This window comes from Silurus meridionalis, chromosome 22 (assembly GCF_014805685.1).
Source record: "Silurus meridionalis isolate SWU-2019-XX chromosome 22, ASM1480568v1, whole genome shotgun sequence".
NCBI classification, from domain to species: domain Eukaryota; kingdom Metazoa; phylum Chordata; class Actinopteri; order Siluriformes; family Siluridae; genus Silurus; species Silurus meridionalis.
The window spans coordinates 17,587,221-17,613,628 of NC_060905.1; the positions used below are offsets into that span (position 1 = coordinate 17,587,221).

The 26,408-nt window shown below is 38.9% G+C and overlaps 1 protein-coding gene across 2 annotated transcripts in view; it reads right to left on the reverse strand.

The window, feature by feature from the left end:
- Positions 1–26,408, reverse strand: part of ptk2aa (protein tyrosine kinase 2aa) — a 115,560-nt gene that overhangs the window by 78,741 nt on the left and 10,411 nt on the right. Inside the window, exons 1-2 of one of the 2 annotated variants that reach the window (XM_046835354.1) lie at positions 20,587–20,833; positions 12,493–12,519 (exon numbers count right to left, since the gene is read on the reverse strand). In XM_046835354.1, the coding sequence (XP_046691310.1) occupies positions 12,493–12,519; positions 20,587–20,605 (46 nt within the window). In that variant the 5' untranslated portion in view covers positions 20,606–20,833. Of the gene's footprint in view, positions 1–12,492; positions 12,520–20,586; positions 20,834–26,408 lie in introns of those variants that run through there. The other variant, XM_046835361.1, reaches the window with a different exon arrangement.

The following is a 26,408-nucleotide window of genomic DNA, read 5'->3' on the forward strand; positions in this document are numbered from 1 at the left end:
TCACTTTAGTGCACTTATACAAGTCACCACTATTCGTATAGTGAATAGACAAACCTGATGCAATAATAATAACAACAATAATAATAAAACTTCAAACTTCATTAAACTCGTGCCTCAAAAAAAAAAAAAAAAAAAAAAAAAACATTTCCCTCAGCAATGTTTGTGGTCATTAAGCAGTCGGTAAGTATCAGAGACACCAGGGTGAAAACTGTCCAGCAGCAGAACTGGTTATAACATGACCGATTTAAAAGAAATTAACAATAGACAGAAAAGTAAAGTAAGAAAATCTAAGAAAGTATTTAAAGTTTAAAAAAAAAAAAAAAAAAAAAAAAAAAAAAAAAATAGAAAATTAGGAAAGAAATTTAAAAATGAAATAAATTATAAATTTTAAATGTAATTAAGAAGGAAGGAAAGAAGGAAAGAAAGAAAGAAAGAAAGAAAGAAAGAAAGAAAGAAAGAAAGAAAGAAAGAAAGAAAGAAAGAAAGAAAGAAAAAGAAAGATAGAAAGGGCACAAAAACCCCAATTTGTTTTTAATTTTCAATAAATAGCTTTCAACATTTTTGTATCGATTAATAAACGACACTAATTAAAGACAAAAAACAAAGTGGATTTTCAATGATCAAGGCTTATCATATAACAAGTGTGTACCAGGCATGTATTCATTTAAAAGGCATTTTATTAATTAAATTATTTATTTATTTCTATAAAGCTGCTGTGTGATATATATATATTTGAAAATTTTTCGCATACTTATATGAATGTTAACAAAAGCAATTATGAAGTAGATGAGATAAGTGGTGTGTGTTCAAGTCCCCTAGTGTTTGAGGTCCCGGGAGGGGGAAGGTTGGGGGTGGAACTCAGTATAAAGCCGATCTCGGTGCTTATCAGCAGGGGATCTCCCTGTGTGTTTGCCGTCTATTGAAGAGACAGACAGAGAAGCCGGGAGCACGTTTCAGTCGTGCATTCCTGGAAAGCAGAGATAGCATTAAGCCAAGCCATTCGAGTCTGATACTATTCCACCGACATGACGGAAATACCAGACCGGCTGGAATCTACTCGGCCCTTCTGTTACCACACACACAGTGCCGTGTGTCTGACTACAGAGCAATCGAGCGATCTGTGTACCTTTCAGCATTCCCCCTTTACTCAGGAGAGCTTCTGAATTACGGAGACAAACGAGAGATTTTCAACGTTTGAATATCGAATGTCCGGCGAGCCGTTCATTTCAGCTCTCATGGTCTCTACGCATTTTTCAATTTCCAAATTCCATACTTTTCCACACTGAAATACGCAGAAGTCAGAATCTCTGATGTATGCTGTTTTATCACTAACTAAATGGCCGGAAGGTTGTAGCTACTGTAGGTTATATAAATGAACACCAAACCACGTGCGATGCGCAGAATTTTATTTAAACTGCAATTCTAAAATTCTAGAAATTATAGAATTTCTTTTACAAGAAACCTTTAATCCTACAGCAACAGAAGGATTGATCTGGTACAAATTACCAAGACGCTACAAAACAGAACTAAAGTAAGTTCACATAAACACCTTATGGGTCTTTTTTTTTCGAGAATGGCCACATAATCAATCCGCTCCGACAAGTTGCAAGAGGTCAGTGCCCCAGATCCTGATATTAACAACTTTTAAGTGTTGACCGACTTATTGAAGAAGCAACTATAGAGGAAGAAAAGAAGACCAATGAAAACGACCCAAACGTACTTAAACAAATTTGCGCGAGCAACACGGGGAAAGTACAAATTAGCCTGACGAGATTAGAGACTTTCAACAAGACCGACACAAACAACTTCAGGATATAAAGGAAGAATTGAACGAGTCTGGTAAAAGAACGGAAGAGGGTATAAAATAGAATTGATATACATTGCCTTGCAAAAGTATAGACCCCCCCCCCTTGGCGTTTTTCCTATTTTGTTGCCTTACAACTTGGAATTAAAATGGATTATTATTTGGATTTCATGTAATGGACATACACAAAATAGTCCAAATTGGTGAAGTGAAATGAAAAAAATAACTTGTTTAAAAAAATTCTAAAAAATAAATAACGGAAAAGTGGTGCGTGCATATGTATTCACCCCCTTTGCTATTAAGCCTCTAAATAAGATCTGGTGCAACCAATTACCTTCAGAAGTCACATAAAGTCCACCTGTGTGCAATCTAAGTGTCACATGATCTCAGTATATATATATATATATATATATATATATATACATACATACATACACACACACACACCTGTTCTGAAAGGCCCCAGAGTCTGCACCACCACTAAGCAAGGGGCACCACCAAGCAAGCGGCACCATGAAGACCACGGAGCTCGCCAAACAGGTCAGGGACAAAGTTGTGGAGAAGTACAGATCAGGGTTGGGTTATAATAAAATATCCAAAACTTTGAACATCCCACGGAGCACCATTAAAGCCATTATTAAAAAATGGAAAGAATATGGCACTACAACAAACCTGGCAAGAGAGGGCCGCCCACCAAAACTCACGGACCAGGCAAGGAGGGCATTAATCAGAGAGGCAACAAAGAGACCAAAGATAACCCTGAAGGAGCTGCAAAGCTCCACAGCGGAGATTGGAGTATCTGTCCATAGGACCACTTTAAACCGTACACTCCACAGAGCTGGGCTTTACGGAAGAGTGGCCAGAAAAAAGCCATTGCTTAAAGAAAAAAATAAGCAGACACGTTGGTGTTCGCCAAAAGGCATGTGGGAGACTCCCCAAACATATGGAAGAAGGTACTCTGCTCAAATGAGACTAAAATTGAGCTTTTTGCCCATCAAGGAAAACGCTATGTCTGGCGCAAACCCAACACCTCTCATCACCCCAAGAACATTATCCCCACAGTGATGTTTTACATCAGCAGGGACTGGGAAACTGGTCAGAATTGAAGGAATGAAGGATGGCTCTAAATACAGGGAAATTCTTGAGGGAAACCTGTTTCAGTCTTCCAGAGATTTGAGACTGGGACGGAGGTTCACCTTCCAGCAGGACAATGACCCTAAGCATACTGCTAAAGCAACACTCGAGTGGTTTAAGGGGAAACATTTAAATGTCTTGGAATGGCCTAGTCAAAGCCCAGACCTCAATCTAATTGAGAATCTGTGGTATGACTTAAAGATTGCTGTACACCAGCGGAACCCATCCAATTTGAAGGAGCTGGAGCAGTTTTGCCTTAAAGAAGGGGCAAAAATCCCAGTGGCTAGATGTTCCAAGCTTATAGATACATACCCCAAGAGACTTGCAGGGTATGTATTTTGCATCTTCAAAGTGGTAGGCATGTTGTGTAAATCAAATGATACAAACCCCCAAAAGATCCATTTTAATTCCAGGTTGTAAGACAACAAAATAGGAAAAACGCCAAGGGGGGTCAATACTTTTGCAAGGCACTGTACACGGAAAGAAGTGCTGGAAGAGATGCTACAGCTAACAAACTGTTTGGGCACGATTTCTTTCCTGGAGGAATCCTGGATCTAAACCCACCAATGGTCTTCCCTTTTTTTACTAGGGCAAATGGTGCAGATGGAAAAGATGAACAATTTCTAGGACGATATGTCTTTAAGTGCATTGGTCCTCAAAATATACTGCAAGTACAAGAGCTTCATCCCATGGAGTATATTTGTCATCCCTGCTCATTTAAGGGTTGTTATGATGTGACCCCTCACTTGTAAGTCTTGATTTTATTTTCTTTGAATTCTTCTTCATTCGAAAGTTCTGCTTGTTCTTTGTTACTTTGTTATGGTGATGTTCATTGCTAATTCGGAAGGGGGAGCTTATCGACGACTGCTGTACGAGTTTGGGTAGAAGAGACCAAAAAGACGGGAGAATGTGTGGAGTGAAAGAAAAAATAAGTAGTTCTATAAAGATAATCTGTAACTTAAAAAAAGAGAAAATCGTCTAATAAAGACTCTAAGTTAGATTCTTCGAACTCTCCCGCTCAACTAGCGAACCCACTGAGGGACCAGAGAAACACAATGTTCAAATAAATAGGTTTGATTGATGTATAGAGAGACTTTCATCTAGGACAAATAGATTAAACATTATTCATATTTGCTTTAATATCACTTTCTCTAAATTTTGAGATTAAACTGAAAAAAACTCTCCTGAATGAGTGATTAGTGAACAACTTAGAAATAGATCAATATGTTTAGCAGAATGATAATAGATTAGTCCCGCCTACTATATTATGGGATGCATGTAAAGTGTTTTTTAGGGGTAAAGTAATAGCCGTTATGTCTAATTTAAAGAAATGTAGACTTGAAAAACCTCACATGCTTACAAAGAGCTTAAATAAATTGGAAAATTAGAAGGATTCTAAAACAAATTTGTCCCAGGAAATAAAAAATAAAAGACTGAAACATAGTTGGTTTACTTCCATACACATGACTAATGTTCTTAAGGCTGGAGGCAAAGCGATGAAGTTATTGGCCAGAAGTTTACGCGAGCAAGCGGCGGCCACGGCGATACACGACCTGATATCGAAACATATTTCATGAGTGTTTAAAAAAATGATAAAAATCTGTATACACAATCACAAGACTGTAGATCCTGTTCAGATTCTTTTCTCACTCCTTTAAAACTCCCTTTGGTGAGTGACACCTGGAGATGCGAATTTAACTGCAGATATTACTAAAGAGGAAATAAATAAAGCAATTTCCAGGCTTAAAACAAATAAACCACCAGGTCCAGATGGATATATTTATCCGATTTATCCCACTTATCCTTTTTTTTATTGCCAGCATTTAATTATGTTTTACGCGACGGTGATTTGGCGCCCTCGTGGCGAGAAGCCGTTGTTTCTGTGATTCGGAAAGAGGGGGAAAATATACCAGACGGCACGGCTTATAGACCAATCTCCGTCCTGAATATGGATTAGAAAAGCTATTTCTCTCAGTCCTGGCTAAAAGGCTTGAAGTGATAATGCCGGAACTAATTAACTCAGACCAATCTGGTTTCGATCGGAGTGGACAAACGCATCACAACCTTAAACAGACTCTCCATGCTATCAGTCATATCCAAGAGTCTAATTTACACACTGTCCTCCTAAGCCTTGATGCCGAAGAGGCTTTTGATTTAGTCAGGTGGCGTTTTCTTGAGAGTACTCTTTCACACTGGAGAGGGGCTCTAGACGGGGGTGCCCTCTGTCACCTCTCCTCTTCGCATTGTTTATTGAACCCCTGGAGCAGTAGATCAGGCAAAATTCCAAAATAAAAGCTATTAACATCGAAGATGACGAGCACAAAATAGCACCATTTGCTGACGACACAGTTCATTTAAAGGAGCCAACGGAGTGGTTGGTTGAACTTTTCAAAACATTACAAACTTTCGGACCTTCTTCAGGATTTTAATTTAATATTTTGAAAAACGCAAGTACTGACCTTTAATAAATAAATAAATAAATAAATAAATAAATCATGCCTTAAAAGAAATCTTAAATATGTAGAAATGCTCAATTATGGCCCCCATCAATAAATGTTTTTTTTTAATAGAATTAGACTTCGCAAGATGGATCGTTTTATAGTTTTTTTTAAACATGGGATCTAGGATAGATTTAGTAAAGCAAAACATAATTCTGAGATTACTCTATTTATTCCTTTCTTTTCCTGTCACCTCTGTCCAAAAAGCAATTTTTGGTGTGGGATAAACTGATTTCCAGAGTCATAAGGCAAGGGAAGAAATCAAGGGTAAAATTTTAAACCTCGAGTAGAGAAAAAGGAGGGGTGGGTGGCACTTCCATGTTTGCAAAAGTATTTCTGGGCAGCACAGTTGAGATTAATAGTTGGTTGGTGCAATCCAGAGTATCAAGCAAAATCAAGGAAGGACAGAGCGATTGGTTGGTTTGGAGAGATTCCTGCAAGATACAAGCATTGAAAATGTAATCAAAACATACCCCCCTGTCCTCTACATTTGCCTCTTTAAAAAAAAAAAAACTACCTGCATGTCTTCCTTCACCACATCCATAAACCTCCTCCTTGGCCTTCCTCTTTTCCTCCTTCCTGGTAACTCCATCCTCAGCATTCTCCTACTGATATACCGCATGTCTCTCCTCTGCACAAACCATCTCAATCTCGTCTCTCTTACTTTGTCACCAAAACGTCCTACATGCACTGTCCCTCTAATAAACTCATTTTTAATCCTCTCCATCCTAGTCACTTCCAACAATAACCTCAACATCCAGACTCCTGTCTGACCTTGTCCATCACCACTGCAAACAGAAAAGGGCTCAGAGCCTATCCTTGATGCAGTCCAACCTCCACCCTTCACTGCTGTCATACTGTCCTCATACATGTCCTGCACCACCCTACCATACTTCTCCGACACACCAGACTTCCTCATACAATACCACAACTCCTCTCTCGGCACCCTGTCGTACGCTTTCTCTAAATCCACAAACACACAATGTAACTCCTTCTGACCTTCTCTATACTTCTCCATCCACATTCTCAAAGCAATTAAGGCGTCTGTGGTGCTCTTCCTCAGCATGAAACCATACACGGATAGTCACAGATGGTCACCTCTTCTCTCAGCCTGGCTTCCACTACTCTTTCCCATAACTTCATGGTGTGACTGATCAACTTTATTCCCCTGTAGTTACTGCAGGTCTGCACATCTCCCTTATTCTTAAAGATCAGTACCAGCACACTCCTTCTCCATTCCTCAGGCATCCTCTCACCTTCCAAAATCTTGGATAAAAACTCTTTAGATATTTTCAGATCATTTCTATCAGAAAAGTAAAATGACTGATGGAGAACTAAAAGTGCTTTAGTTCAAAGATTCTCCTCAGCTTACAAAGATGAACCAATGTCAAAGACTAATAGTAAATTGTATAGAGCATTGATGGATTAAGCAGGAGATTAATCTCTGTAAATTAGGGAGAGATGGGAGAAATAAAGTGGTATTATCATGTCAAATAAAGATTGGGAAAATATTTGTAAACTACAACAGGCAAGTTTTCTGTTCTTCATATTGGAGAGATTTTTGCTGGAGAAACAGAATAATACATTTCTAGGCAACTCAAATTGTTGGAGACGTTGCGGCGTATTTTTCATATTTCACATATTTTGAGAATGCCCGGAAATCAGGAGTTTTGGGAAGGATATACATAATGCATTAGAAAAGTTTTTGAGACAAGGTGTCAAAGGTTCCTGGAAAAGAAGGATCAAATATGTGTATAGAATAATCAAGTAAAAAGCCATCACTAGGTGCTGGTATAAACCTAATCCACCTCAAATACAGGATTTGATAGACGTTGTAAAAAGTGTATTTACTATGGAGAAAGTTACAATGTGTGTGAATGACCAAAAAGGCACATTTGTTGATTGAGTAAATAACTCCTATTTAACCAACATTATTTTTTGGTATAAAACCAGTTTTATGTTTATTTATAGAGATTGCATTGATATCCACTTTCTTTTGTAACTACTTTTGGTATGAACGGAAGATAATTTAAAGAGATTTATCGATCTGTTATTGTCATGAAGAAATTGCCGGGTTTTTTTTTGTTTGTATGTTTTTCCTTTCCCCTGATTAGAGAGCATATCTAAGTTGGAAATCTTGTCAAAGTGACAAATGTCAAACAGATGTGATCTCTTTGCAATAAAAACTAAAAAAAAAAAAAAAAAAAACCTAAAAAAAAGAAGAAAAATGCTTTTTGTCTTTTTTTCATGTCCACACTAAAACCTTTTGTTTAGTTTGAAAACGCAGATTTTCCTCTTCGTTTTTTAAATGTATCCGGATTGGTCTAGACATGGCCTAAATAAGTTAATTAATAAAAATAATTCATATATTAACATATTAAAAAATTATTTATTTTTATATTTTAGAAAAAGCGAATAGGGCAATAGTATGGAGAAACCTATTCAAAAAGGTTCACAAGATCAGTATAACGCCTGCAGGAGGGAGGATGAGGAAATGGATGGATGTTCTCCTGAAACTATTCACATGAACAGTGGGGTACGGATCTCTCACACAAAAGGATTCAGACTAAAAAGGAAAAGGTTTAAGGCAGAAAATGTGGACTCCCCTTTCTTATATAAACCCTCATGTCCAGCCCACTGTCGACTTCACACAAAAGCCTTTCACAAACAAACGACCGCATTTCCGTCACCAGAGCCGACGGCAGATTGACGGTGCCGAAACGCGCAGAGAGACTAAATCCGGTGAATAAATCCGTAAGCAGAAGGTGGAATCACAACAGCTGGAGCGACCTCATTAAGTCAGTGTCCCTATTGTGGGAGAAAAACCCCAGGGGAGGTGAAGAACTGTTCAAACAGTGGCCATATATTGTCGAGAAGAAAAACAGACAGCAGAAAGACAGAACATATGGCAGATAGCATAAGACGGGACGGCAATCAAATCTAAAGGAAGTGCCTGCAATGGACACTGTCGAATTAGAACCAGAGCTGTTTTCGTGGAGCAGATGTCCGAGCCGCTTCCTTTAGCGCTCAGGACCTGCTCTTTCACTTCCTCTTCCTCATCCTCTCCAACAGCTGCAGGTCAACGCGGCTAAAGCGTGTGCTCTGCTATGTTTTAACGTTTCTACAACTTTACCATAGCAAAGCACTGCTTCCAAATAGCAGTCATGCCAGAACTATTGCATTTAGATCTACAAGGCGTGCTCGACATTATCTGGAAGTTCATGCACCTCAATATTCGCCGTAACGTAGCCTAATTTCTTTGAGAATCTAAGAAACTAGATCGACCACATTTACATCTAAACAGAACGCACCGCATTAGCAAATGCTCTGCTCGCAAAGCCTGCACCGTTCCATAACGGTTTTTGAGGAAGTTCATGCACCTCAAAATTAACCTGTGAGCTGGATTAAGTTCCAAACATCTTTCAGAATCGGAGAAATTGGAACCATCGTGCCAGACGGATTGCATTTACATCTACAAGAAGTTCAGCGCATGAGAATGTGTTCTGCTTAACAAAGCTGCCATGGTTTCTTAACGGTTCTTCAGGTAGTTCTGGACTTCTTGATAATGACAGAAGCAGAAAATAAACCGAATAATATCCGGGCTTTTGATGTAGTACGTAAAGAATTTCCCCAAATTTCAAATTCATTCCCATAAATTCCTGGTAAGTTTCCAACTTGGAATATTTTCCTCAAACTCCCCAGATGAAGATCCCGTGGAAAGATTCCAGAAATTTACTGAGAATGTTCTGCCTCTTTGCAACCCTAATTACAATCCAGAACAGTGGTGTTCCAATCAAACGTACACAGAACTGCAGAATTTCTATGTCTGGGCCGTTCGGCGTGGCGTCGGCATCCGGGGCGACACTAATGACTGTGCAGAAACCACACGCAATAAAGTGTAACACTGAACCGAAACAAATAAGGCATAAACAAATAAACAGGACGTGCACATTCAGAAACAGTCATATATAAAAATAGCTGTGCGACAGAGGGAAGAGTAATTGCTCTGCTGTCTACTGACTCTATGGGGCACCAAGTGCTTCATTAAAAGTGGCAACTCGCAGTAATTACAGCGGCCTTTGAGCTCCACATCCAGAGAAATTACACTACATTAGTGAGTTGAGGGATTTTAGAAATAGAGCTTTTCATAAGCATCCTAAACCTCTTTATTAAATGTCGAAATTAACGACAACGCGACGACAAACTGCGACTGTAACTAATAAGCGGCTGAGCAGTATTCAGATAACTGGGTTTTCAATAACAGCTTGAAAAGTTTTCGTCTGGAAGCACGCCGATTTGCAGAAAAACTAAAAAAAAAACAACATTAAGATTTATGTTTCCTGCATGTTCCACAGCACGAAGTAAAGTATTTAAAATTGTTTCATAGACCTGATTTTATTTTCTGGATCAAAATATATGATGTAAATAAAAGGATCAGTAACAATATCACTCCCTTTTCTTCTTCTTCTAGTGACATTTCTGACGAGCGTATGCACAGTAAAAAGAAATGCAATGTGTATATGCACATACTGGTATGTACAGATGCATGTACAGAGGTAGACGTACTTGTGTTTATATTAGGGCTGTCAAAATGAACGTGTGTTGATGCAAATTCATTGTAATGGCACTCATTTTATTAACGAGATAAGTAATTAATGCAGTGTGCATTTCTGTTGGACCATATTTACTAAAAACTAAATCAATAAATGTTAAACCTTCAACACCCGTTCTTTACTCAGATATAAAGAATGATTATTTTATATAATTATATATTAATTTTATTTATATTAAAACATTCATTTTAATCACTAAACATTTGGTAATGTAAATCCGGCAATTAAAACCGTCCGTGTGGAAACATAGCAAAAATTCAGTTTCTTGTCCTGATGTTTTACGTAATTTAAAAACACCATAATTGCTTTAATAACTGATTCCTAATAACTTTAGACGGATATTTTATCTTAGTGCTCCATGTTGAGTTTGGTTTCACTACTAATAATAATCCATTTGCAGTTGAAGGTACATTTAGAACAAATAAAACGTGCGATTGAGTTGCGATTAATCACGAGTCAACAATATTTTTAAATGATTGACAGCCCTAGTTTAAATGTAAGTGTATTCAGTTATATAATGTCTGGACGTACATCTGATGGAAATTTAACTTTTTTTTTTTTTCTGCACGGCCCTTAACCTTCAACAGCTCATGTGTAAAATAGGTCACTCTGGATATGCCTCAGATGTAAAATGCTAGTGCACGCTCAGACGCACAGATATTCAGGCTCGTGTTCAAAAACACATTCGAGTACATACTCGTTTCATTTGGGACTTTCAGTGTAGCTCGATATCTGTGATCCAATGGCATCTTTGCCATCGTGTGCTTCAAACCCATCTCAAACCTTACAACTTAGTTCACCGCTCCAGATTGCCAGCTTGTGAGACAGTCCAGAGTCAGAAAGACAATAAGAAATCTGAATATTCATAAACTGAATTGAATTTATAGCAAGGACACTGATTACAATATCTAGCTTTCCCTTTACTGTACCATAAAAATACTAAATAGGTAGGAACAAAAATGTGTCCCAAGCTTGTAGCATCATACTCAAAAAGACTTGAGGCTGTAATTGGCGCAGAAGGTGCTTCAACAAAATATTGCACAAAGGCTGTGAATCTGAAAAAACTAGCATATCATTAAAAAGTAGATTTGAGTAATTTAATACAAAAAGTGAAACTGGTATATTATATAGATTAAAATCACACACAGACTGATATAGTTCACGTGTTTATTTTTTTTAATGATGATTATGGCTTACAGCTGATGAAACCCCAAAATTCAGTATCTCAGAAAATATATGTAAATAAATTGTGAAAAAGTTTAATATTGGAGACTCGTGGTGTCTCACTCTAATCAGCTCATTAAATCCAAACACCTGCAAAGATTTCCTGAGCCTTTAAATTCAGGCTACACAATCATGGGGGAAGACTGCTGACTCAACAGTTGTCCAGCAGACGATCATTGACACCCTGCACATGGAGGGAAAGACACAAAAGGTCATCGCTGAAAAAGCTGCTGTTCACAGTGTGCTGTATCCAGGCACATTCGTGGAAAGTTGAATGGAAGGAAAAAATGTGGTAGAAAAAAAACCAAGAAGATTCATGGGACTGACGCATTCCTTGAGTCGAGCCACTTCTGAACCAGAGACATCAAAAGGTGTCTTCATCGTCACAATTAAAATAAACAAATAAACACTTGAAATGTATCAATGTGTGTGTGTGATGGATCTATATAATATACCAGTTTCACTTTTTATATTGAATGACCCAAACACTTTTTAATGATATTCTAATTTATTTAGATGCACCTAATTTATTATTATTTTTTATTTGTATGTAGAATAAAGTCACTGCACAATGAAGATAGTTCGGTTACCAGTGTCACGATTTAAGTGTCATGTGAAATGAATAAAAAGTGTTATGTTTTAGAGCAGATCTGCTGCTCGGTTAGAATTCAGCGTGACTGTATAACCAATCACACACTGTTGTTGAGAATGCAGTGTCCAATCGGATCTTTTCAGTGTGTGCGCTCGCTGTCCAAAATCTCTCATTGCCATAAATGACATTGTAACAGGAGATTTTTATTTTGGTGTGGACTGTTATTTCCTTTGTTTATTGCACTTTAATTTGTAACGGTGTTCCTAAAGGCGTTCCTTCAATTAAAAATAACTCATTTGAGATTTATATCACCTTCTCCTTGCTTTTTATTCTAATTTTTTTTTTTTACTTGAGATTTTTTTAGACCAGTAACTTGTACTTAAGTAAAATGTCATTGTAGTGAAAGTATTTTCACTTGAGTGAATATTTTAATAATTGTGAATCTACAGGAGCGCACTGGTTTATTTTTTGTGACCACCTGGATCCTGCATTCAAATGTTTATGGAGCCTCTTATCTTGTTTTCTGATTTTGCAGTGGTGTATTTCATACAGGGATGAGACATGACTAATATGTCGCTGGGAAAACTCTATTGGGGGAGAGGGTTTGGGGAGGGAGGATCCACTCACCTGTGTAATAGGAAATTCTTGAAATATCTGTAGAGAGACAGAGAAAAAGAAAAAGGTTCAGTAAGACAGTTAATTGATGTTAATGCATGTTTGGCACAGGCATTTGGTAGCATGTGGTTTTGTGGGTCAGCTGTAATCTATGGGGGGGAGCCTAAAGCCAGACTGGCCTGGAAACACAGCATCCCCCCTGCATCAATCTGGGACACCCTCAGCCATTCATCTTATTGGTTACAGCAGAATCAGGTGTAGAGCTGAAACGATCCCTTGAAAAAAATTTGAATACAATAAAGCATAGAGGCAAATTATTTGAGTTTCCAAAGCTGAGGATCATTTTACACTAAAAGAAAACACGCCACAGTGCATTTGGATTTTATATTTTATATATATATATATATATATATATATATATATATATATATATATATATATATATATATATATATATATATATATATATTTTTTTTTTTTTTATTTTTTTTGTAATTTTAAATTTATCTAAAAATATATATATATATTTATCTATTTGTATTTGCAATTATGAAGTAATTAAATGCACTAAATGTGTTTAGTTTTCACAGATTTGTAAAATAAAACGTCTTATTTTCTCTTCTATATTTAGTGTTGCTCTTCATTGAAGAGAGAGTACTCGATGTAATAATCTTAAATCACTGAAATAATTGACAGCTGCAGCCCTAATCGAATGTAAAGCTTCTGATTACACAGTGGAATAAAAATAAAAAAATAAATATAAAACAGTACTGTATATGGTACACACCTTGTCAAAGAATTAAAGAATGAGTGGAGGAGTCTAAATTGCACTCATGCACAGGTTTCAAGTTATGCAAAAAGCCCCAATAACAATTGAGCACGTAGTAAACGCAGTGAGTGATCAAGCAGATGGTAACAAGCTTTATTCTGTGTAGGTATGAAAAACAGAAGTGTACAATTGTGGAAGAGTGTGTGCGCGTGTGTGTGTGCGCGTGTGTGCGCGTGTGTGCGCGTGCATACACAGAAAACGCTTACACACATCCATACAGCAACCTCAATAACAGAAATATATATATATATATATATATAAAATTCTGATTGGTGGATTGCTGCGTGTTTGAGCAGTTCCGCTCATAAATAAAAAAGAACGACTGATTTTGTGAAAGTGAATAAGTGTGAAAAAGTGGACTGTGGAAACTGAGGCTTTCAAAAAGGGACGACGCATTTCCAGTCATTGACAAAACATTTCCGAGAGCTGGGAAGTAAATACACGGTGGGCGGTAGTGTTTCGCTCATGCGCAGTACAGGGACGTAAACTTTAGGGAAACGACTGAAAACTAAAGTGTGGACGAGGAGCGTGTTAGACCCAAAAAAAAACCTGCAGTTTCAATTCAATTTATCCGGATCAGTGTAGATGTAGACCAAGTTCAGCTCCCTGAGACAGGTCAGGACTCTTCACAGATGGAACAGTCAGGCTTGTTTCCTAAAACCTGCTATCCATCACACGGAGCACTAAAGCACCACATTACAGCGGCTGAAACCTACATTATGGGGCCTCAATTATTTATCGAGGAGGCTTCATTGTGCGTCAGACTTCTTTATTAGGGTCTGATATGGAGGCTTAATGGAAGGCAGGGTCATGTTTAAACTTAACCCCACTTACACCATGCATGCTGTAAAGCAATAAATGTACTGATCGTGTTATTGAACAGCTGGAAACACAAAAGCTGGGATTATAGGGAGCGAGTTCACCAAACAAAGCCTGTAGGTCAGGTGTGTGACCAACATCTCTTTAGTTCCCTATTTTAGCATTCAGAATTCTTTCCAGCCAATCAATGATCAGGGTTGCAAAATTCCAGGAATTTTGAGAACTGGAAACTTTCCATGGGCATTGATGGGAATAAACTGGGAATTGCAGGTAAGCCAATAACCGGAAACTTGAGGTGGGAAGAAAAGAAAAAAACCTTGCAGGATAATTCTGGTTAAAACATTTATTCAGTTGATTTTCTACCGTGCACATTCATCAATCCCACGCTCACAGCACACTCACTGCAGAATATCTAAACCTGTTCACACAATCACAAAAGTCATTATTTATTATTAATTATTTTAATCAGTATTAGTTTGCATGCGTGTCGGCCTAGGACCAAACAAAATCATTATATTCATGTTTGTTAATAATATTTATATACATTTCCCCAAATCTAATCATCAATTCCCATAAATTCCTGGTAAGTTTTTAACTTGGAATATTTTTAAATCCCCAGCTGACGTTTTCTTGGAAAGTTTCCGGAAAGTTGCAGCCCCTTCACAACCCTACTAATGATTCCAGCTTGTTAAAAGGAATTCATATAAAAGACCAAATAATCAATATATTAAGCCACTTGAATGAACCATGTGAATGTGACTATCCAGAGATCCCTGGATTATCCTCACTATTACATCCTAAAGGGTCTTCGACCCCTACGATGGTCTTCATTAATAAACATCTATTACCAACACTGTCGTCTGCTGCACGGCCGAGACGTGATATTTAATAGACTGATCACCGCTCTCCGAGTGTGAACTCTGACCTCTGGCACTCGGATTGGCAAATATATCAAATCGGTGAAAACGAGGGTGCTGACTGGAGGTCAGATCAACACCCTGCCCTTCTGTTTGCCTCCCAGAAATCTATCAGGCTGAAACCCAAACACCTGCTTCACAGTCTGTCAGCAAGAGACCTCTCTTCTGGTTACCTTTGACCTCTATTCAATCCACGCAAAAAGATGGACAGCCGGGCGAGGAGGAAGTAAACCAAGATGAATGAAACCAAGATGAAAACTAAATACGGCTTTTTATTCTGACTTGATGCTCAGGATTAATAAATGAATTAAATCTACAAATCTGTAATACACTTACAGTTCGAGCCCCAGTATTGCCAAGCTGACACTCTTGGGGCCCATGAGCAAGACCCTTAACCCGCTGTGCTCCTGCTTCATGGCTGCTGCTGCGCTTTGATCTTAACTTTCTAACATCGCTAGGTGTACATTGCATTAAAGTATAAAAATCTGAGGCCACACTAAAACTCTGAATTTGGTCTACAGTGATGGAAAGCGATGTCCATCTTTTTTTATTCCATTTGGATTCCTTTCTACCAGGCAGCTCTCCTCTATCATACAACACATTCCAACCAATGAGAAAGGCAGCTAGCAGCATCACAGGGGGGCAGGAGGAGGATGGATTTGGACTGTTACTGATCTACAATGTGTACTACAATGGAACAAGGACCATGGGTTGCATTTAAGCACCCATCACTGCACACCTCAACAATGATACTGTAATAAACTAATCAATGGACATTCGGTGGTGATGGGTTTCCTTTTGAGTCTGGTTTCTATCGAGGTTTCTTCCTTAGGGAGTTTTTCCTCCTCACCTGAATCGCCACGGCTCGCCTGGCCAATGTAAGGTTGTGGTATGTTCAGGATTCGAACTTGTGATCGATTGGATAGATGAGACATGTGATTTCTGCTGTGCCAATCAGAAGACATGAGGCTGTTAAACCCCTAATCTTCTTCCAATGTCCAACACAGCTGGGACTGCACAAAAACCATGAGTTCAACTAATGGGTAAGGCTCTGGGTTTCTCAGGTGAGACACAATTCTCTGTCCTGTTTTGCCTATAATGACTTGCAAGGCTATTAAACGATATCAAATATAATCCTGGTATTACAACTGACATAAATGAATGAATTCTTTGTTTCAATCAATCAACTTGTGCCTATTTCTGGCTCAAACATCTTCACCCATCTGCTCTCGCAAAAGGGTGCTTTATGCCTATTTAGAGAAGCGCAGCAAGAGCTTCTCATTAAAACACACCACGTCACATACATTCAGTCACAGCAGCAGCAGTGGCAGCAGCAGAGGCAGCAGAAGTGGCAGCAGCAGAGGCAGCAGCATTCTCAGACCACAGCTTCTTTTCCAGGTTTATACCACTAAGAATAAATTTTCAGATTTATATCAGGACATCAAAAACACACACATATATATATATATATACACACACACACACACACACACACACACACACACACACACATTCTGATGAAATTCCGATTTACGTTCCCAGACGTTTTAAGACCCAGCAGAAAGCCTATATTTCAGAATTTAAAAAAGCTAACAAAAAAAAATAAAAAAAACCTAATTTCTAACTATTTTATTCATACAAAACCCATTAGCAGTACTTTTATAGATTTATTTAAACGTCGATATTAATTAAACTTTTACTACAAGTCTAGACAAAAAAAAAATATCGATTTACTGGTCTTAATTATGGTAGAGGTGTATGAAAGATCTCTCTCTCTCTCTCTCTTTAGATAGATAGATAGATAGATAGATAGATAGATAGATAGATAGATAGATAGATAGATAGATAGATAGATAGATAGATGGATAGATAGATAGATAGAGTGTCTAAGATGATACGTGATTTGACATTATAAAGCAAAACCCAAACAAAACAACCAGAGTGCTCGAATACATGACGTGATTAAGTCTAGCAGGTACGACTCGTGCGCATTAGGGTTGGGCGGATCGAGCCTGATATCGATAGTATCGACACCAACGTTGGTATCGGGTCGATACGAGACTGACGTTATCGATATTTTAGTTTAAAGCTGCTCCTGCTCTACTCTGCTGCCGTTTCCCGTCATCAGGACCGGCGCTATGACTGAGAGATGGCAGAAAAAGAGAGGGGGGTTGTGTAGAGTTATTTTACAGCTATAAATGAGAACGTTGCAAACTGCAGTGTGTGTGTATAGGAAGGCCATTATCGTTATCAATAAAATAAAAAAAATATTGAGATATTGTTTGTCAATATCGCACACCTCTAATTTATAGCATTTGGCAGACGCCCTCATGAAGAGCGACTTATAGCTAAGCAGTTGATGGTAAAGATGGAAAAAAACAAAAAAAACCTTAAAAAAAAAAACACACAAGGAGAACCAGTGGCGTGTCACCGGCCTCGAAGAGCCGCATAGCACAGCGCAATTTTGATCGATTCTCCTTTCGCGCTTGTAGACAGCGAGAGGCTTTGTTTCCAAAGACAGTCTCCTACTTTGTGTGTGAACGTGAGCAACCCGGCAATTACGGATCGGAGTAATTACACGGGCGCTCAGGAGAGGAAGGAGGAAGAAGCGAGGGTGTACACATGGAGTACGCCGTCAGCGATTTCATCTGCCTTTCATCGGCCCGGACGTTTTACAGACAGAGGTTAAAACCCTCCCTTTCTCTGAGCCTGAGGAATTCCCCTCTCCCCACCCAAACTATCTCTGCTGCAGAAAGAGGACCTGTAGAGATACCACAGAGCCCTGATACTGCAGGCTCCTGGGTGTCTGAAGGTTGCAGATACACCTCTAATCACCCTCGCACCAGACCCTCTCTCGTACCTGCTTCGAAAATGACTACATTCGGGATGTGCAAACCGGAACGCCAGAGAAGCTCAAGGTGAATGTCACCGGTGGCTACTCTGAAGGGCCCTGTAATGCGACTCAAGCATTTATATGAATGAATTCTTTAGTTATCAGATCTCATTCTGATCCTTATTGCCATTAGGAATAGTTTCCCTTTTCAGCGAATAACTTCAGAACGTACAGTAGGAGCAAAGTCCATGGCTCCGAGCTGAATGGTGGCCTGTCCAAACCTGCATGTCATAAATTTAACAAGCTTTTTTGGGAATCTACAACGATCTTGAACTACAGGTTACACTCTGCAAGTTTCTATGCATGGTCTCATCAGGTTCTTTTGGTGTCCCATCACCTCCAAAAAGGTGGATTACCTACACTGCATTGTCCCTGTGGTGGGATTGGTGGTAGATGCTCTGTGATGTGGTGTCTCCTTTAGTGTGTATTTTTGGACGAATAAATATTATTTATATTATATATATATATATATATATATATATATATATATATATATATATATAAAAAATCTAATCATTGAAAGCCAGGGGTGTGCTATATAAAAACAAAACGATAGTGTGATATTTTCTGGAAAGATATTAAAAAAATCATATCAAATCATTTTGTATCATTCAAAAAACGCGTTTATTTGTAAATATTTTTATATCGTACTAGCTATAGGATACAGATAAAGGGAAATGATGAGTTGAACGGCAGGGAATGAAGATGGTGAGAGTGTTTGGTTGTCGAGCTGCTTTTGACTGCGAGTGTTTTTCGGCGCGGATTGCGGATCGGCGTGTTCAGGTAACATCTGAAACACGTCCGTGCTGGTGTTTGAAAATTTTCTGCTCTCACAATAGTACAGGGCAGGCAGCGTTTTGATCGGTTCCGTAAAATGAGTGATATACTTGATATGATTTTGCATAATGTTAAAACAACAATTCCGATATAAAAGCACACAATATATTATTGCGCTTTCAAGTTGGCTTAAATGTTACGGCTCAGACAAGATCCTAGTAGACAATCGAACTTGCCCTGAACTGCTCCTTAAATTACAAACGCACCAGAGAAGCAAAAGGGACTCAATTTTCCAACGTCCTCGACCACATAAAAGTGCTGAACCACCAGAGAAGGGCAGGCGTCCGAGGCAGGCAGCTCCGTGTACTGACAGGAAAAGGAAGGAAGTGAAGAGATGGCGTCCGCCGAAACAGCACGGATCAGCAGCTGCTCCGTTACACATGATAACAATAGCCGGGTATTGGATTAAGAACAAAACCGTGACGTTGCCTGAGCACAATGTTTGTCAATATTCTCTGACTGAACTGTGGGATTTATTCCATTTGCACCTTCTTTAATAAAAAAATAAAAAAATAAATAGTTATTTTAACCAACAAGTATCGATCTTTTGTTCTAAACACTACACGTCGTCGAGTTCAGACTCCTATAGGTGTGTTTAACTGATATGCAAAAACAAGCGGTGTGTCCCGGAGACGCACATACACACACACACACACACACACACACACACACACACACACACACACACACACACACACACACATCCCTCCACCCTTTTTGAGTCTCCCTTTGATTCTTGTCTTTGAGGGCAAAAATGGGGGTGGATGGAGTGGGGGTAGAAGTGTGCCTCGTTCAAGGGGCCTCAATCCCGACCACCATTCATCAATACCCTACAGGCTTTCAACACGCGCACACACACACACACACACACACACACACACACACACACACACACACACACACACACACACACAAATTAGACAAATCAGGAATGGACTGTCAAGGGTGTATTCCTGCCTTGTGCATGTGCTTCTCTGGGATCGATTGTTGATTCTCCCCGAACAACAGACAACACTTTTGATGGATTGGCGGTCAGACAGACAAACAGATGGACAATAAACATTGTCTCAAATCCTCCAGGAAGTCAAACTGGACAAAGTTTCACCCACAAATGGGTCGGATTTCATTGGAATAGATTTAATGTCTAAAACTATAAAAAGATTTGAAGCGACGTCTCCTACATTTATACACCACGGGTATTACTGTGACACGCTTTCAGACGTTGTGTCTCAAAGAGAGAAGTTGTGTCCCGATCTGGTGCCGTAATCTCAGATAACGACCTTGATAATCAAAAATCCGAGTTTCGGTTCCTGACTAAAACACACAGCTGAAAAAAAATGCAGTGCATTGAAAAGCCATTAGTGCATTAAAAAGACCTTGGAATTAATCTCAAGACTTTGGTCTCATGTCGACGTCCTCTACTGCTCTACGTCGCAAAGACGTTTTCGTTTCCTGAAAGTCCACCCTCCATCCATCGCTGATCGATGTTAGAAAGCAGCATTGAACGTTACGCGGTTACAGAGAAGGACTCCGTGACTCACTCGGACCTCTCCGTGTAAGTTGGAGTCCATCTGTCATGGTGATGCGCCGTTATTCCGCGCAGTTGTAATGATGCAATCGGCACTCCTGTGAAGCGGAGGTTACACGCTCGATGGTGCCGAGCCAAAAGAGAGGAATCGCCGCTTTCACATCTACAATATCCGAATCCGAACTGGAAAAGGTGTGTGGAATCACCTTTAACAGCTGCGTTTACACTGCAAGAGCCTCATGCATTCTCATTCAAAAAACACACACACACACACACCGCTTACCGTGGTATAATCCTTCCATTAAATATGAGAACCCTGAGCGCTGAGAAATCCAGCCTTCTGTATTGTACTATCCTCTCCAATCTGTGCTTCCACACACACACGCACACACTCCTATACACAGGAATCCACGTTTCTATATTCCACACGGCTTCACGATGCAATAACAGCAAAATCCCGCCATGCAGAAAGAGCCTCCTGGTGCCAGATGAACGTGAGGGTAACCGAGTGAATACGTGGTGTGTGTGTGTGTGGAGTTCGTGCAGCAAACGGGGTAAATGGGGGGAGAAAACGGCAGGGGGAGGAAGAGGAGGAGGAGAAGGAGGAGGCCGGGACAGGGTGGGAGGGGAAACAGCGGCTGGCTCATTCAGTAGCAGAGAGGGGGTGGATGGACAAAAATAAATAAATAAAGATGGGGAAGAGCAAAAGAAGGGAGGAAAGAGATTATACAGAGGGTGGAGGGAACCAAAGGACTCTAGGGAGAGAAACACAGCATAGCCTGGGGTTAATATGAAAGGCAGAATACAATGAGAATGAGGGAGTGTGAAAGCAGAAGACAAAAACCGGGAAATAATAGACGAGTGACGGATGATTGCAAAAAAAAAGATGGAAGAAGCAATCGCTTACAGTTTAGTCAGACCTCGATGGACGTGGTGTTTGGGGCTGAAACAGTGATATAATAATAATAATAATAATAATAATAATAATAATAATAGGTTTTATATATACACATACATATGCAACGGTACACACATTCGTACTGAGATTTTTCGGTACAGGCTTTTGGTTCAGTACCCACGTGTGTATATTATTTATTATTATTAAACTTGAAAACAGACACAACAAAGACGTTGTTATATATAAAAAAAAAAAAAGAAACTAGCGTTAGCGCAGAGTCACGCAGAGTCTTACTCCTCACTCCGTACTGGAAATACGATTTGTTTTGCGCATGGAGTTTTATGTCCAGCTTCAAGATTTTCTCTTGAAAGGAGAAAATCCTGACAATTTCGCATGTCGAGGGAGTGAATGAATGAATGAATAAAGGATGGAAGGAGTGAAAACATTTGTTTAAGGATGCTGAAATAAGTAGAACAGTTAAGTAGATAATTTTTTTATTTGTATTTCTATATTAACACACACACACACACACACACACACACACACCCCTGTATTACCCAAATAAGGGCAACAAATGTGAACTAAATAAATTTTTCCATTTATTTAATTTCACTTAAATTTTGTGGCAATTTAATCGATTACTTAATTTAATCAATAAGCATAAAAAAGTGTATTGCATTATTTTGATTTATTCAATTTTATTTTCATACAATTTTATAAAATATTTTATATATTATTTAACCAAGCAGGCATTTTATTTAAAAACTTATTTTCAGTTTAAATGAACCAACAACTACCAAAGTTGCATCTATCAAACACACAGACAACACAAATCGGGTGTCACTGCTCTTCAGTAGATTTCCCCAACTCATACTTCTTCCTCTCTCTCTCTCTCTCTCTCTGTCTTTCACACACACCTTTCTGTCAAAGAGCTGCTCATGCATTGAGAGAGCAGAATGGAATGGAGTGGAGGCTTGAGCGAGAGCAGAAGACAGATCATCAGTCCTCACAAGGTTTGCCGGATCGGGCGGCACAACGACAGATGCAGAGAAAATAAACACGCCCATGACTCGTGTTGGACCCCAGGTCATAGGGTGAGATAGAGAGATATGAGAAGAAGAACTCCTGTCATCTTCATATCAGTCCTGAGTATGAATCAAACAGGAATCAGTTATTTGTATTAGAACTGAATCCTGGTACGGATTTAGGAAAAATGAAAGACATCTCGCCCTCATTTAACTCTTTCTCTTCTTTTTTAGGTGTTTACAGGGGTCAGGTGGAGCCTTTTTTATGGCCATTAATCTCACAGACTTGATACGAAGGAGGATTGATGGGGCTTATATATAAAAAAGCTGTTATGATATAGTCAGTGTTTGTCGTATGACCTAAAGGCTTAAGCTTTTTTCTCATGCAGCTGCATTATGCAACAGTAATTAACAATAATTACAATGGCGTTTAGAGAAACGCCTATTCAGCCATGCGCCTGCTTTGGTTTATCTTATCCCGAGCTTTCCCACAACGCCCTGCAGCGAGGCGAAGCGAAGGACCGTCCACTCATCCCTAACGCACTTCAAAGCCGAGCAGCAGGAGCTCCGTGGCCTCCATGCAGTAGGGTAATGAATGAAATGGGGCGCTCGAGGTTACAGGTTGAGCAATAGTGGATTTTACTGATAGATAGCCTGATTGGATTGTAGTTGTTAATAACTGATTAATCGAGCAATAGTTTATCAAATGCATACTGTTAAAAAAAATTTATCAAAATAAATTAAATTAAAAAAATTAAAAAAAACACTGCATGTAAAATAGTTGTGAACTTTATTACAAAAATGTAAAATAAATGTCATTTCAATGTTCTGGATTTTGTGAAGACATTTTAAGATGGTCATTAAGGAATAACTGTTCGGATTTTTATAAAATAGTAACGCTTTAAAGTACAATTCCATTTGTAACATTAACTGAAGCTGATAAATGTTTTAGAATTTTTTTTATTGTTTTACATTTACAAAACATTTTTTAATTAATGTGATTTCCGTTTTATTTGTGTAATTTAGTCTCAAAGAATATGAAGGAATTACAGCATGCAGTCTCATTTCAAAGTGGCACATGGTGTCAGTGACTCTCCTCTAGAGGTCACTTTCACACTGTATAATGACAGTAGAATTTTTCAGACACAACCAGGAAAAACTATCGTTACGGATATCTGTCGATAGTTCAAACAATTAACTATCGGTGCCCATTAATCGGCAAAACCGATAAATTAGTCGACCTCTACTCTAGATGTTTACTAAATTTTGGTGAATCATCGGCATTCTTACTACAGAGCTCTTTAAAAAACCACATCGCAAGTGCTCGTTCTCAGTTTTTTCGGTGGCCGACCGTAAAGGACATCCACAGTAAGATAGAGAATAGATGTTCCGAGACGTTTCAACCTGGCATTTACAACCATTTTGTTTTCTAAAAGTCCTTTTTTGTGAGCAACAGGAAGTTCTGAAGCAATTCTGAGCAACACACTCAATCTAAATCCATATCTGCTGATCACCATCACATGTGGATTTGTTTCTACATTTCAAGGTCACAGAGTGTAATCTAAACTCTGAAAATTATTGTATATGTGAGGATCTGGTGAACAAGTGTTGAGCAGAGTAAACAGGAAGGAGGCACGGTTCAACAATGCAAACTCCACAGCCGGTATCCACAACACAAGTGCCCTGGTTTCTACCTCGCTGTGGACATTGCTGAGCTTTAATTACACACAGGCTGCTACAGACGGTTGGCACAGTGCCTGAGAACCAGAACATCTGCTACTCTCTCGACCTGCTCTGGAACGATACACAGAAGGTCTAAGAGAGTGCCACCACACACACACACACACACACAATGAAAGACATTTATAGATACTCCTTAAAATAATAAAAAACTGGTGGGAAAATGCCACCTGTGTGGGAAAATAAGAGGAGGAAACCTTGAAACTAAAAAAAAATTTTGGATCCATCAGAAGACCTTCAGGGCGAAACTGGACCATCCTACAGTTTCATCATAAACCGAGCCGAGAACACTCGCGCAGGAAAAACACTCGCAGGATGCCCACTTAAGATGATGATCAATGACTGGGTGGTGCCTTGATGTGAAATGATAAAACATTCACGGTATTCAAATAAACTACTAAGTCTCCAAACATGCATCATCCTTATGTTTCCGGATGCAGTGTGTCTGAAAAAGTTTTCACAGCGCTTCACGTTTTCCATAATTAATTGTTATTCCAAAACGGACTCATTATTTTCCTCGAAATTCTACAAACAAAACCCAATAATGAAAGGAAAACTGCATGTTGAGCAACAATAGAAGGAGGAGACTAGAAGAAAATCGTTACACTGGTGGGCACAATCGAAAATCACAATCATCAGATTTAGTATTTTACAGCCTGTTATTACATCATGAAGACTTTCTACAGATAAATAGAGGTTAAGTGTAAGTAGGAGAAACGGATACAATATGCTTACATGCTCCTCTAAACCTCTTATTTGGCCGTGGGGGTGTAGTGTAAACCCACAGCACCCACTAGTGGACTTCAGATCCACAATCTGTTTTTGTCCTCTGGGTATCTCCAGCCTCAGCCTTGGCAACAAAATGACAAAGAGCTCCAAAAAGAAAAATTCTGCGGACAATCAAGATGCCGAGTTCCGTTTCCAAACTCCTGCACAATTCACCAGGCTTAATGTTTGAAGTTTAATACTTCAACAGGCTTCGGATGACCAAACACCAGAAAAAGCATACTATAGATAAGAGTTTACAACAGCAGATCTCTCGAGGAAAGCTCTCTGCTACATCAATAATAAAATAAATGAAGGACATACGTTTAAGGGTAAACCACTTTCACATTTCACAATTCTAACTTCCACCGAGTCTCTGATACTCGGACTCAAATGGACTGCATTCATAAAACCATGTTTATAATGTGCAGCTGCTTTTCCAACCTTTTGTTACCCTTTTCTTATGTTAATCAAGTAACGAGGTGGTATGAAAAAGTTTTGAGACTGGCTGTTTAGAAGAAAGTACTTTTTTCTACGAAGTACTCTCCGTTTACACACTATTGCCTTCAAAACGGTCCCCGCCTTCTGCGATTTGCGGGGGTCAAAAAACGGCGACCTTTGAGCTGATCATCTTTGGGAAGAGATTGAGAAACTCGATTGTGAGGAAAGCTCTGTGACTGAGGTGTTCTAACTTGCTCCCCAGGATGAAAATCGCAGACTTGGTAAAGCACGTAGTCAGAACAGATCCCGATGTACACAGGACGACATCTTTTTTCCCCACACTGACTTATGAAGGTCGGTGCTCCCTGTGACTATGCGTGAAGCCTTGTTCTGCCATCTGTCGGGGTGTTAAAAACTAGTCTTGTACCTTCATCATATGAAAGGTTAGATAACAAACAGCCCATACAGGTACATGAAAGGCTTTTGCACTTCAGCCATGATTTAACGAGGATGAGCAAATTAATAATCGGCAGTAGCTGTGCAACTGGTGCTGTTCTGAACACGTGCGTTGCCACGTCTGTGTATGCCATCGACATTTTGTCCATTTTCAGTAAAAAAAAAAAACGGAGTGGAACTTCACACAACATAAAATTGCTTGTCGTTTTTATTAACGCTATTTATTATTAATGTTTGTGATCAACATTTGAACAGTTTACATTTTTTACACAATTTTAAATAAATTGCCTGCTTGGTTACATAATATATACAATATTTTATAAAATAAAAGAAATAGAATACATCAAATGAATGCAATACAATTTTCATTTATTCACTCCTTCGATATGTGGAATTGTCAGGATTTTCTGAATTTAAGAGAAATTCTTGAAGCTGGACATAAACTGCTAAAAGAAAAAGCTGCTTCGAAAAAAGGATTGCATTCGGTACACGTGTACTGAAGCGACCTGTACCGAATACATGTACCGTTACACCCCCTAGTGCACAGCAACAGACTTATTCTATTTAAATCATTTTTGTATCTAGAGCACTTTTAACAATGTATATTGTCTCAGATCAGCTTTACAGAGATAAAATAATGTATATGTTTGTTCCTTATAATTGTAATTTTATCCCTAATGAGCGAGCCAGTGGTGTCTGTGGTGAGAAAAAACTCCGTGAAATAGTATGAGGTCATCCTCATGACCAAATGTCCATTCATTACAGTTCCATCATCATTCC